Source organism: Dendropsophus ebraccatus, chromosome 1, assembly GCF_027789765.1.
Source record: "Dendropsophus ebraccatus isolate aDenEbr1 chromosome 1, aDenEbr1.pat, whole genome shotgun sequence".
Taxonomy (NCBI): Eukaryota; Metazoa; Chordata; class Amphibia; order Anura; family Hylidae; genus Dendropsophus; species Dendropsophus ebraccatus.
In genome coordinates this window covers 78607491-78619805 of record NC_091454.1, presented here as the reverse complement: position 1 = coordinate 78619805, position 12315 = coordinate 78607491, and the positions used below count along the sequence as shown (strand labels likewise).

At 38.4% G+C, this 12315-nt stretch overlaps 1 protein-coding gene across 1 annotated transcript in view; it reads right to left on the bottom strand.

Moving 5' to 3' along the window:
* Positions 1-12315, bottom strand: part of LOC138783023 (dynein axonemal heavy chain 3-like) — an 877176-nt gene that overhangs the window by 93409 nt on the left and 771452 nt on the right. Inside the window, exons 64-66 of the mRNA XM_069957145.1 lie at positions 9748-9940; positions 5652-5830; positions 1413-1671 (exon numbers count right to left, since the gene is read on the bottom strand). Of these exons, the coding sequence (XP_069813246.1) occupies positions 1413-1671; positions 5652-5830; positions 9748-9940 (631 nt within the window). The remainder of the gene's footprint in view (positions 1-1412; positions 1672-5651; positions 5831-9747; positions 9941-12315) is intronic.

Sequence of the window (12315 nt, the reverse complement as noted above, 5' to 3'; positions counted from 1 at the left end):
TCTAATTATAGTATATCACAAGGCAGGACAAAATTATTTAATGTACATTTTATATTTATTTGTAGGTTTACTTGTTCTTTAGTACTATTAAAACTCAAACATCTTACAGAGGTTTGTGTATGAATCACTGGAGGCTGACACGATGATGTGCTTCCACTGACTTCTGGATTAATCATTACATTGATAGCTTAAGAAAACAAACAGCATGGGATATATAAATATAGATGCTATGTTCAGAATTTTTAAAGCTATGTTTCAAAATATTATTTTACTGTATCAACACTGATGGGGCATTACTACAAAACCAGGAGTAGCCATTACTAGCCTTTCCTGAGTTTAACCAATGGCTTTCAATGCTCATAAACCCCCAATACATATGGTAGGGCAGAATAGGGAGACCAGCTTACAGTCGCACAAGAAATTATTACACATATTTATGTTAAAAGCAATGTTTAAATGGCAACTCATCATGAAATGACAGGGAATGATGGTAGTAATAATCTTGCAAGATGGCACAGATAAACAACCGAAATTAAAGGGCAACATATAAACAGGATAACGGTGAAATCTTAACTCTGACAATACCAGGAGCAGAGTCTTCAATACCAAAACTGCACCACATGAAGATAGACTGGACAAGATAGGCACACAGAAAGCACGTGGTACCAAAACACACTACACACATATGTGACACTGTGAGTCTGGAATAAAGATGCTTTTTTCTTGAGGACGCCGGATCACAGAGCATTAACAATGGGGCTGGGTTCACACTATGTATATTTGAGGCTGTATTTGGTCCTCATGTCAGGTCCTCATAGCAACCAAAACCAGGAGTGGATTGAAAACACAGAAAGGCTCTGTTCACATAATGTTGTAATTGAGTGGATGGCCGCCATATAACGGTAAATAACTTCCATTATTTCAATACAACAGCCGTTGTTTTAAAATAACAGCAAATATTTGCCATTAAATGACGGCCATCCACTCAATTACAACATTGTGTGAACAGAGCCTTTCTGTGTTTTCAATCCACTCCTTGTTTTGGTTGCTATACAGCCTCAAATATATGTAGTGTGAACATAGCCTGGTACTGTATGTAAGCAATGTGTCTGGGAACTGGCAGAATGGACATATGCGTATCTGTGCTGTCAGTTTCCCTTTAAATGTCTTGTAAACATTGACCACTCAATGGGTAAAAATAAACATTTTTGCCTGCCAAGAAAAACAGACTGTAATATTTGGAAGGCAAAATAAATACAAACAGGCTTAATAAAATATGCCAAACAAGACCAGTAATTTCTTTCCATCTATTTTAGTGGTAGACACTTCAAACATCAGTGTAGCGGATAATTATGTGTAATAGCCTAGGGTTATTTACATAAAATATACATAATAATATTGTATTTACATACATTTGAACAGAAGTGGTCATCTAATCCTTTGAAGAGTGGAAATGTGGAAAGTCGAAGAAGTTCGCCCCAAGATTTATCCTTAAGCCACTCAGGGGCTGGGTTTGGATGTGGTATCTCTAGTGTTACTCCACCAGTGAGAAGAAAGTGCCATTCATCATTACTAATCAAACTTTTATTCCTCTGTAAACCCACACAGAGCAAGACTGAAAACAGGAGCTTGTGCTTTTCAAACAGAGATCGGCAGACATGTTCATATATGCTGAAAAAGGAAGTAAGGAAACATTTCTGTAAGTGATCATGGTATTAAAGCTTTTTCATTATTTTAGTACAGCTTACATAGTATATAATACATTGTAGGACATAATAAAATCCAACATGCCTTATTTGTTCATCATCTAGGCAGGTTTTGAGGACCCCAAACACATTTGATCTTTGATCCTATAAAATCTGCAAGTTTGGCCACCTCTGATCTAATTTGCAGGACCATTTCTAGCCCCGGGAGGGGGGTGGGGGGGGGTGCAACATCCACCCTAGGTGCTGACCACTTTCAGGCTGTGAGGGGTGCAAAGGGTGCTTCTGAAATAAGGATAGTTAAAAGACATGCCCCTGCTAAAAGGACAGAGTGCTCTCTGCCACAGTGGGGAGGAAAAGACAGGAATGAAAGGGAAAACATCTGGGTGTCGTGAGGTTAGGTAAATATAGTGAAGTGACCTGCCTACTAGGGAAACACTACTACGCATACTACATACAGGGGAAACCTGGTTGCTGGGGATACTACCCATGGGGGGATGGTTGCTGGGAATACTACCTACAGTGGAGGACCTGGCCACTGTGTATACTACCTGCGGAGGGTTTAGGTAAGCTATGTATGAAGGGGGGGTCTACTGGCTACTGGGTAAGCTACCGACAGGGGGACCTGGCTACTGAAGATGCGACCTGTGAAGGGGTTCCTAACTACTGGGGTTACTATCTACAGGGGGGACCTGGCTACTGAGGAGCCTACCTACAGGACATCCCCTGTGAATCACTGGATGGAACTGCACTGTATTCACTTATAGGGTATTTATGATCTCTAGCGATAATAATAGCGGTCACTGAAATAAGTAATGTGTGTGCAATGTATATTATAACTATTTGGGGGGGGGAAGGAGTCAGCGTATATTAAAATTAACTTTAGGGGCCACAGTAACATTATAATAAATTTTAGGGTGTTTAGCATGTTCTATAATGAATTTCAGGGGGTAAAATATAAAGCATTTCAGACAGTATGAAGATTTATGTAGAGGCGCACCACCTCTACATAAATCCCGTGGGCATCAGTGCGCGCGCCAGGAAACCTATGCTGTCTCAGAGCTGGAGAAGGTTTCCTGACTATTTTATAGCGAACAAAATGATGAATTTAGCGGACTCTGAGTCCGCACCCCTGTTCCGCCCTCCTCCACTCCCCCTCTCCGCCCCCCTCGCATACAGAGTGGAAAATGGCCAGATGCGAATACTTATTCACAAAATTGCCATTTGCGAATAAATTTATTTGCATCTGGCCATTTTTTTTTTTTACAAAAAATATGCTTTTTTACCATAATAAATGTCCCCCTTTAAGTTAATGTGGTCGAGGTGCCATAACACCATAGTAAACTAGTAACTGTTTCAAACAGCACATTTTATGACATTATTATGAGATTTATTTGAAGTACCTGAATTTATAATGTTTGGATGCAAACTTCATAGAAGAATTAATTTAAGCCCTAAATCTAGAAAAAAAAATGTCAGACATTGTTTACTGCAGACAAACCAATAACCGTGGTTCATTTGGCAAACCAAATATAACAAATCACTAAGTCAGAGGGAAATTTATTATGACCAGCTCTCACATGCTGGTGTTAAGTAAAAATATTCTGGTGTAAGATGCACCAATTTTATTAAGAGGCATAATTGTCTTAAGCTACAAAAAAATCTCGGCATAACTTCTGTTAAATCTGTTGAACCCATCACCCGATGAGTTCCCGGATAGTCCATACATGACATGGTTGGTCATTAATAGGAGCATGTTCACACAGTAGATTATGACATGGACTTTGGCATGGAATCAGTTAAAATACCTTAGTCAAAATTTACATGAATTCCACTCCTTCTGCTTATCTGAATCTAATTTTGTTCATTGGGAATCTGCACCAAATATACTATGGATATGTAAATACATATGTGGAAGAAGAATTTAGAGATGTATCACTTGCACTTCCTATGTGGAATTTGCATTGGGTAGACAGGACATCAACTAATCTGTAATCAAAAACTGTGACCTACAGATGAAAACTCCCAAGGAATTTCTCCTCTTAAATTTCTGTTGTTGATGCTGCATGTTATGTACATGGGCCTTGTACTGGTGATAACCAGGGGTTATAGAAATGTGAAGTTTTGTATTCAGCTGATTATATCCCATTTTGTTTAAGGCTATGTTCCCACACAGTATTTTTGCTCCGTATTTTGGTCAGTATTTTTCAACCAAGACCAAGAGTGGATTGAAAACACAGAAAGGCTATGTTCACAAAATGTTGAAATTGAGTAGATGGCATCATTTAATGGTAAATAATGGCTGTTATTTGCCATCAAATGACATGTGTAAACATAGCCTTCCTGTGTTTTCAATCCACTCCTGGTTTTAGTTGCAAAATACTGATCAAAGAACTGAAAAACAAAAATACTCTGTGAGAACATAGCCTAAAAATATTTTTTTTTTCTTTGTGAGACCACGTCTTTAACTAAACTGTGATTTGTTGCATTTAGGAACATTCTTATGCTACATCTGTACTGACATGGAGTGTGTGTTGAAATAGGTTAAGAACATTACAAATCTATGTGACATAAAATTTACTGTATGTCAAATAAAATCTGTCCTAGTGGCTATTTTACCACCTTAGCCTTATAGATTATGCTATTTCATGCCATGTAATTACAAGGTAAGCGTTTTTATATTAAGGTTGATTTGAGATGAAACCGAAGGAGCTGATGCAAAAGAAAATAGTTTTTTTTTTTAATTAATGAAGTTTTCCCTCTTTTTAATTACATCAGAAAAATAAGTTAATATTTTTATTTTTTATTTTTAGAGAAACAACAATTTGTCACATTATAAAGCTTTCCTCTTTAGATGCAGGAAAGACTGGCATTGAAGAGGCAGTGTCCATGGGAACAATTTCTCTCATTAGACTTTTTTACGCCTGAAAACACAAGAAAATTTGTTCAGCCTTTTAGTATTTATTGGTAAGTAAAGCAGGAAGATGATATTGGGAGGCTGCCTCGACCCTGTAAAAGCAGCCCTGGCAACAGTCAAATTCAAAACTAAAATTGAAAACAGCAAATGATGGGGTTGAGATGCTCACATTTAGTTTTTTTTTAAAACAGGTTTTCTTTAATACAAAACCATAACGTACATGTCAAAATGCATAAATCTTTCTTGGCTATATCAGTTGTTATTGGCCCTTCCAAGACCAGGGGCTGTGTTCACTCAGAAAGAAAGTTTAGGGTATGTTCACACAACCTTTTTTAAGCAAAAATACAGCTGTATTTTTGCCTCAAAAACATTAGTTCTCCTCTCATCAAATAGCTTTTATAAGTATGGCAATGAAAAGGTCTATGCTGCAATATGTACTACAAGTCTTAAGCCTCAATCACATGACTTTATAATACCTTGCATAATTATGGATCTGTAATTACAAACAGTATAGAACCTATTGATTCCTATGGGACAATGCACAAAACCCTTTTTTTTTACCGGAGTGGACTCGTCCATAGATGTTAATGGGTCTGTGAAAAATACGGATGGCATAGGGATTCCATCCTTATGTTGTCCATATTAGTGGATAGTTTTCCTGGCAACACCTAGTGATGCCAGCAGTTGGCATAGCCGTGTAACAGCATTCCAAGCATGCCATAACATACTTTCCATTCTTTAACTGATCTGTAAATTTGGAAGTAATATTGTATTCTTTTTTGTGGTTCATTGATCCACATTTTTTCAGTCTGCAAGGTATTTAGAGTCATGTGAAGAAGGCCATATGTAATGGATTAGCACCTCCTCCCTTCTTGTAAATGTGTCTATAGAGATGCACAAAATGTATCACGTCAGGGGCAAAATTTTTGATTTGCCCTACTTTTTGACAAAAATCATTTCTGCTGAAAGATGCAGCAAAACTCAACAACTCAAAGTCACTTATTTCATACAGTCATTGTTGGTGATCCTACCTGTTTGTAAAGTAATCATTGAGTTTTGTTATCCTTTCTTGTAGATTTGCAGATGTTTCACTTTTCTTAATAGCATTGACATACAAGTTTATAAACCATGCTAAGGAATATTGATACATTGAGTCAATATAAGCCAGGTCTGAGATGACAAAGAATATGGCACTGGAGTGGTTAGCAACCTGTTAAGAGCACAATATTACTTGGTTAATATTTTAGCTCTGCAATAGCTAGCAAGAACAAAGAGGCAAATTTATCAGCAATCTTATAGACTGTCAGCAAGTATGACATATGCAATGAAAAAAAAATCAAAATTAAATCTTAAGTATATTCTCACCTATTTAATAAACTACTTAAAAGGTTAGAAGAGAAGTCTCATGCCTTTGTAGCGCCACTCCTGGGTCTCACTGATGGCTGCCGTGTACGTGACATACCCAGCTTTTCCAGCTGCAGCTTTACAGCCCAGCTGATCAATTACCCACTCAGCCAGTCAGTTCAAAATTCACAACTCTTCAGGTTTCAGAGCAATCCCCCAGCATTCATTGCTGCCAGCATGTACTTACTCATATTACTAATATTTTGCATTATGAGAAGTGTCAAAGTAATCTGGTGTAAGAAAAACTATTAAGTAAATTCAGCTAAATAATTAGGGCTGTGTCTTTTCACAGACTTGCCCACAGTTTCTAGTGACAACCAGCAGAATTGTGAATACAGCTTTGGCCTATAATATGAGCTTGCTTTCAATCATTCTCAGAGGAGGCAGTGTGGTCTGAACACAGAGGAGGGATTTATGAAGACTACGCTGGTCTTATATTAGGCCCTGTCCCCTTTTCACTGGCAGGATTCACTAAGAGGCGCATGCCTCTTAGTGAATCTGGCTGACCGGGCGCGCGAACCTGTGCCCAGCGTACTAAATCGACACCTGCTTCCAGCAGGTGTAGATTTGGATCATGATTTACGCCTGCCAGCAGGCGTAAATCATTAAATGAGGTGCAGGAGGAGGCCACGCCTCCACCACACCTTGTCACGCCCCCCCAAGTGGGGCATACAGCAGGTGTACGCCAGGGAGAAGGGGAGAATTCGCATACCCTTTCATAAAAGTCCCCCATCGTGTTGAATGCAAACAATATCACAGACCCGCTTCTGTGACACTGTCAGCACAAAATAAAGATAATTTTTTCCAAAGGCATGGGATTACAGAGCCAAGCTAAAGGTACCTACCGGATACAGGATTAGAAGGTAACTGAAAACTGGTCAGTTTCCTTTGAAATCAATCTAAAAAAAAAAAAACTGATGCAGGAAAAGGTTTATAAATAGAGCCAAATTAATGTCGGCATGTGCAACTTTCTAAAATCAAGATTTCGGGAGCAACTGAAAACGCAAGCAGACTTTACAAGACTTTTCATTACTTCCCCCTAATGTGTATAGCACAGTTAAAGGCATTGATATTTTCATATACTGCAATTTTGAATACTTATTTTCCATCAATGCCTGCATGTGATGAGCTGACAATATCTCAAGGAATGAGGGATGATCTCATCAGAGAAACACACATACAAATTCAGGATAGTGTTTGAAAATTAGATTTTTGCAAGGGCAATTCAGGGCACTGTCTTTCCTGCACAGGACTATAAACCATCAGCTTTGAAAAATGTTTATGTTTAGATCAAGATTTGCTTTCCACAATACAATTCGGAAGAGAATCGGGTATAAATGATTTGACAGGCACTCCTTAATTTCTGAAATATGACATTGTAAACCTCACTGTGCTGAAACACTGAACACTAAAAATATTAGAAAATAGCATTTCAAATACCATAATTTTAAAAAATTAATAATAATATAAAGACTGAATTATTTGCAGAACTGAGGGAAATGCTCTTAAAAGTGAACTGTTCAAAATCTTTAACATCACACACTTACAATACAAGTAAAAATAGCAGCTTAACAATAGTAATTAATAATGAAGAAACCCCTGTTGAGCATGAAATGAAAGCGTGTACACTGAAGCACTCCTGCAATGCAGCCCTCAATGGTTTAAGTATTGGAACACTGAAATAGATAATAGAGTATGAACAAATCCATAAAACAGTTTGAGTCTTACAGGATAGTAAATAGGAAAAAGAGAATAGGACACAATAAATAGAAATACTGAAAATGCACATCTATAAATTGTAAGAAAAAAGGGCAACACACATAGGACACCTATAACAGTCTCCAGACAAGCTGTTATGTGTCATCACATTGGAACTGACCCAAAATTATGTAAGTAGAGATGAGTAAAGCGCTTTGTTTGACCTGCACTCCGCTCATCAAGCCGCCAGCCTTCCAGTCCTGCTACCCTCCCTGCCACTTCTCCCAGGATGACAGTTAAAGCTGGATCAAATCATGGGAAACTTCTCCCAGTTTTCCTGGATTGGATCCAGCGTTTCCCTTGCATCCTGGAAGGAAGTAGCAGGAGCCGAGCAGCACTGAAAGGCTGGTGGCTTGATGAGCGGAGCGCCGATCAAACAAAGTGCTTTGCTCCATTTTCATAAGCGATTCGCTCATTTCTATACATAAGTATATATGTATTGTAAGGGAACCCAGGACCTGGATGGAAGACAGGCAATCCCTAGCACTAGGCCTTCAAGACTGATAAGTAAAACACAGAACGAGATAAGACAGACAGACGAACACACACAATAAAGAATAGTCATTCAGATACAGGTCAAACTGGAGATAGCGGAATGGTACAAGAATGGAAGTCAGAAGGACAGGCAAAAATGAAAATTAACTTTTTACACAACTTGTGCTCATGAAATCGGTTACTACAACCAACAGTTCCTATAGTGTATCCATTATTTCTTTGAAACAGAGCCAGACTATGATGGTCCAGTTCCTATGTGCCAAAAGGCCCTAAAAGAGTTGATGTTTACTCTAACATGGCCAATAGAAATAAACCGACTCCCAGACACTCCCCCAAAACAGGGACAGAGGTTGTTAGTTGTCTTTTTTTAGTGTTCTAGGATACCAAGACATAGCTGTACAATAAAAATTAGGGGTTCATGGTTTACTTTCTTGATATTGTGGTTTACAACCCCAGTGGAAACAGCCATATAGGTTGACATTCATCTCTCCTAGAAAAAGATATATTTTACAAATGGCTGAATAAAACAGAAGACTTTACCCAAGCGTTTAAAGACTTTTATTCAGTGCTTTTCACAACTGTCACTATAATTGATACAGAGCCAACACTATAAGACCCATGAAGTAGGAGCTCTTCTCACCAACTTACTAGTCAATCCTTCATTTATAGCATACATATAAGACCATTAAATAATGATTGTTTCATTACTGGTAACAATGCTGACTCTCTCCTTCAAAAAAATACGCTATTCTCTGGTAGGCCTGAAACCAAACCATGCCCCCCTATATTCATTTGCATCAATTGACAATAGATTCCAACCAGCTTCGTTTACAGGAGTAAAAATTTCACGTTTGGACTTTTACAGGCTTCCTGGTTCATTGCCAAAGCTCCCAGCAGTGGTGAACTGGTTGCCACTGATGGTAGTTTTGTCATCAGACCTGGTTAAAAAACAATAATTGAGGTTAGCTTGGAGGAGGATAGAAAACAGCTGATTCCAAGTAAAACTGGGTGAGATGCCAATTCCTAGTAAAGAATGGGCAGGACAAAGGGGTGTGTAAACAAAGTGAGGTTTTTAATTTCAAATTATTGAAGCCAAAGTCAGTAACATATAGATGGAGGGAAATTCATAAAGGACAGACTGAGATTTCTATTCTTTGCAATCCAATACTGGTTTTGTTTTCAATAATTGCAATTAAAAACCTAAGTGTGTGAACATACCATGAGGCATTTCATGTAAAAAGATATATGACAACTTTCTTTTTGTCTTCTTTTGCACTATTCATTTATGGCAAATTATTTATATAAACAGAGGTACATTGACAAAACAATATCAATGTCATACAACTGTTTGATAATATTTATTAATTTTTATTTTGTTAGAGTAATAGGTTGTTTTGTGTACATTTTTTCTTTCTTTTTTTTTGAAAGTCTAGAAAAAACACAAGCTAAATTGGTGTAAAATATACATACTGGTCTGTAGCCATCTCTGGTTTCATCAATTTGTTTCTCTGTCTTAGCTGTTATTTCTTGTTTCTCCTGGATCTCCTGGGATAACTTCTTGCTTGAGGAAAGAATGTCAATAGCTCTCTCGTCCTCCAAGATGTTTCCTTGTGACAAAGATAATACTTCCAAAATCTGATCTTCTATCTCTTTCAACTGTTTTCTATAAAGAAATGTTATTGATATTAAGAATCATGGAAATAGTGCATGAAGGATTCCAGCATAGTGTAGGCAGCTATTTCTATTTGCTGGGCGACATATTCCCAAGTAGGCCCTCACAGTAATTTAATTGTCATAGATTCCTAAGCACGTCAAATTCCAACTCAACTGCTTACAAATTGTGCCTCAAGTGAATTATTTTATAATAGACTCTATGAGGCATTCATCAGTGTTTGACTGATTTAATTCTCTACCTACACTTAAGACTCTTAGTCATATAAAACCAATGTATACTTAAAACATGCAACCAGTGATCACATTTTCACTCTGCTTGGGTTACTTCTACATTTAAACTTTGCACAGCTCATTCTTTGTTTCACCAATACCTAATGCTTGTATACAAAAGCAAAGTCTTACTCTAGTACAAAAACAAATGATTGAAATTTTTTATATTTTAACAATCTCCTCTGCTAAATAGATATTAAAGTGTTATGAATAGTGTTGCATTTGGCTAGGGAAGGGACGGACACAGACAGCGAATCCTACACTTCTCTCCGCCACCTGTCCCTGCCTTCTTGCCACAATTAGCCCTAGGCGCCTGCAGACAACTGGGAGACTGTCTCTGAAATAAGGTATATGTAAACACTGAAAGCAGGCAGAACAAACAAGTAGGGATGGTCAGGCAGGCCAAGGTCACAACAAGCGGGCAGCAGAGGTACAAAAACATAATCCAAAGAGAAGTCAAGTCACAAGCCAAAAGGTCAGGTCAGGCGGAATACCAGGATAGTCGGAGTAACAGAGTAGAGGTCAGATAAACCAGATAAGGAAACATACAAGAAAAATTGCAGAAGGAGCTAAGCTTACTAGGGGCAACTAGACTCAATAGCCAGCATGGTATAGGCAGACACTGAGACTTTTAATAGGAAACCAGGAACCCAGTCCAAAAGGTGATTGGACCACAGATTGGACCACAGGAACAAAAACAGCAAAGGTGAATGGAAAAAACTGCTGTCAGTCACTAAAGCAAAACAAAGTTAACTGTGAAGTAGCTAGAAAGAACATAGCAGGGAAAAGAGGGGTGGGGCAAAGAAGACAATTTACTGAGCAGAAAGCATAGGACAGTGTTCAGACTGAGCTCAGAATGCAAACAAAACACAGAACAAAAGCAAATTCATGGCCAAAAGGTGGTCTCAGTCATATCTTACAAACCGAAGACCCCGCCAAGGTCCCAAAAGTCATGCAATCATTAACAATTAGAAAATTGTCAACCTTTGTAGTTAGTTTAGTTAGATAGATGTATTTAGTTTATATAGATAGGATGTTTTAGATAATCATGGAGGGCATTTCTGGACCTTCTTGCAGTAAGCCCATTAAAGAAAAATGTATTTGTTCTCTAAAATGGCAGTGGCACTAATGGGCAGCATTAACTTGCGCAGGAATTAGGGATGATATAAACTACAGGTTTAGTGATGAGTAAACATGCTGTCAAGGCTGTTTCTGCCATGAGGCAAAATGAGTTTGTAGCTCAGGTGGCTGATTTGTAGAATCTCTTTGGGGTGTCCATAAATTATACTGTCTTAGGCCATGTTCACATGGCGTAAGAGACCGGCCGTTCCGTGACCCGGCTGGGTCACGGAGCGGGCGGTCTCTGAAAAAATCATCGGATGATCTTTTGGGCAGCAGAGTTCTCTCCGCAGAGAACTCTTTACTGCATGCTATGAAGTTTGCAGCCGCTCGCTTCATAGTGTACACTGATATGGTTTTCTACGACGCCACTAGGGGTTCCGGCTAGAGAGTATACTATGTGTATATGCTCCGGCCAGGATCCCATAGACACCCGGCCAACGTATCATCTTGTATTAACTACTATTAACTACTTGCAATTGGCAACAATGGCCGTAGAAATACGAAAAATATGTTGTGTGAACATAGCCTTATAGAGTGGCCGTAAATTATATTGTCTCCTCTACACACCACTAACTTCACTGACCCCATGACCTGCAAATGATAACTGGACACAGACATAGAATGCAAGGAAGTCAGGACTGCAAACTATTTGCAGGTATTGTTATACATATGCTTCAGACATCACTACACTACAAGTCATCACTACCTCTTTATATAGAGCACAAGGTGTAATAGCTGTATGACCATGAATAAGATCACCATGAGTGGTCACAATGCATTGACTTGTATATGTATATTGTTAACACACTGGTGGAATTGAGAACTTTGAAACTTTTTATGTCTTGTCCTCACCAAGGATGGAAAGTAGTGCTTGAATATGGTGATTTACAGTAAAGCTGGATTGTGTGCGCGTGCCTTATTATAAGCTGCAGGTTTTCTGCACTCACGCTTTACTTACTTTCGACTTTTAAT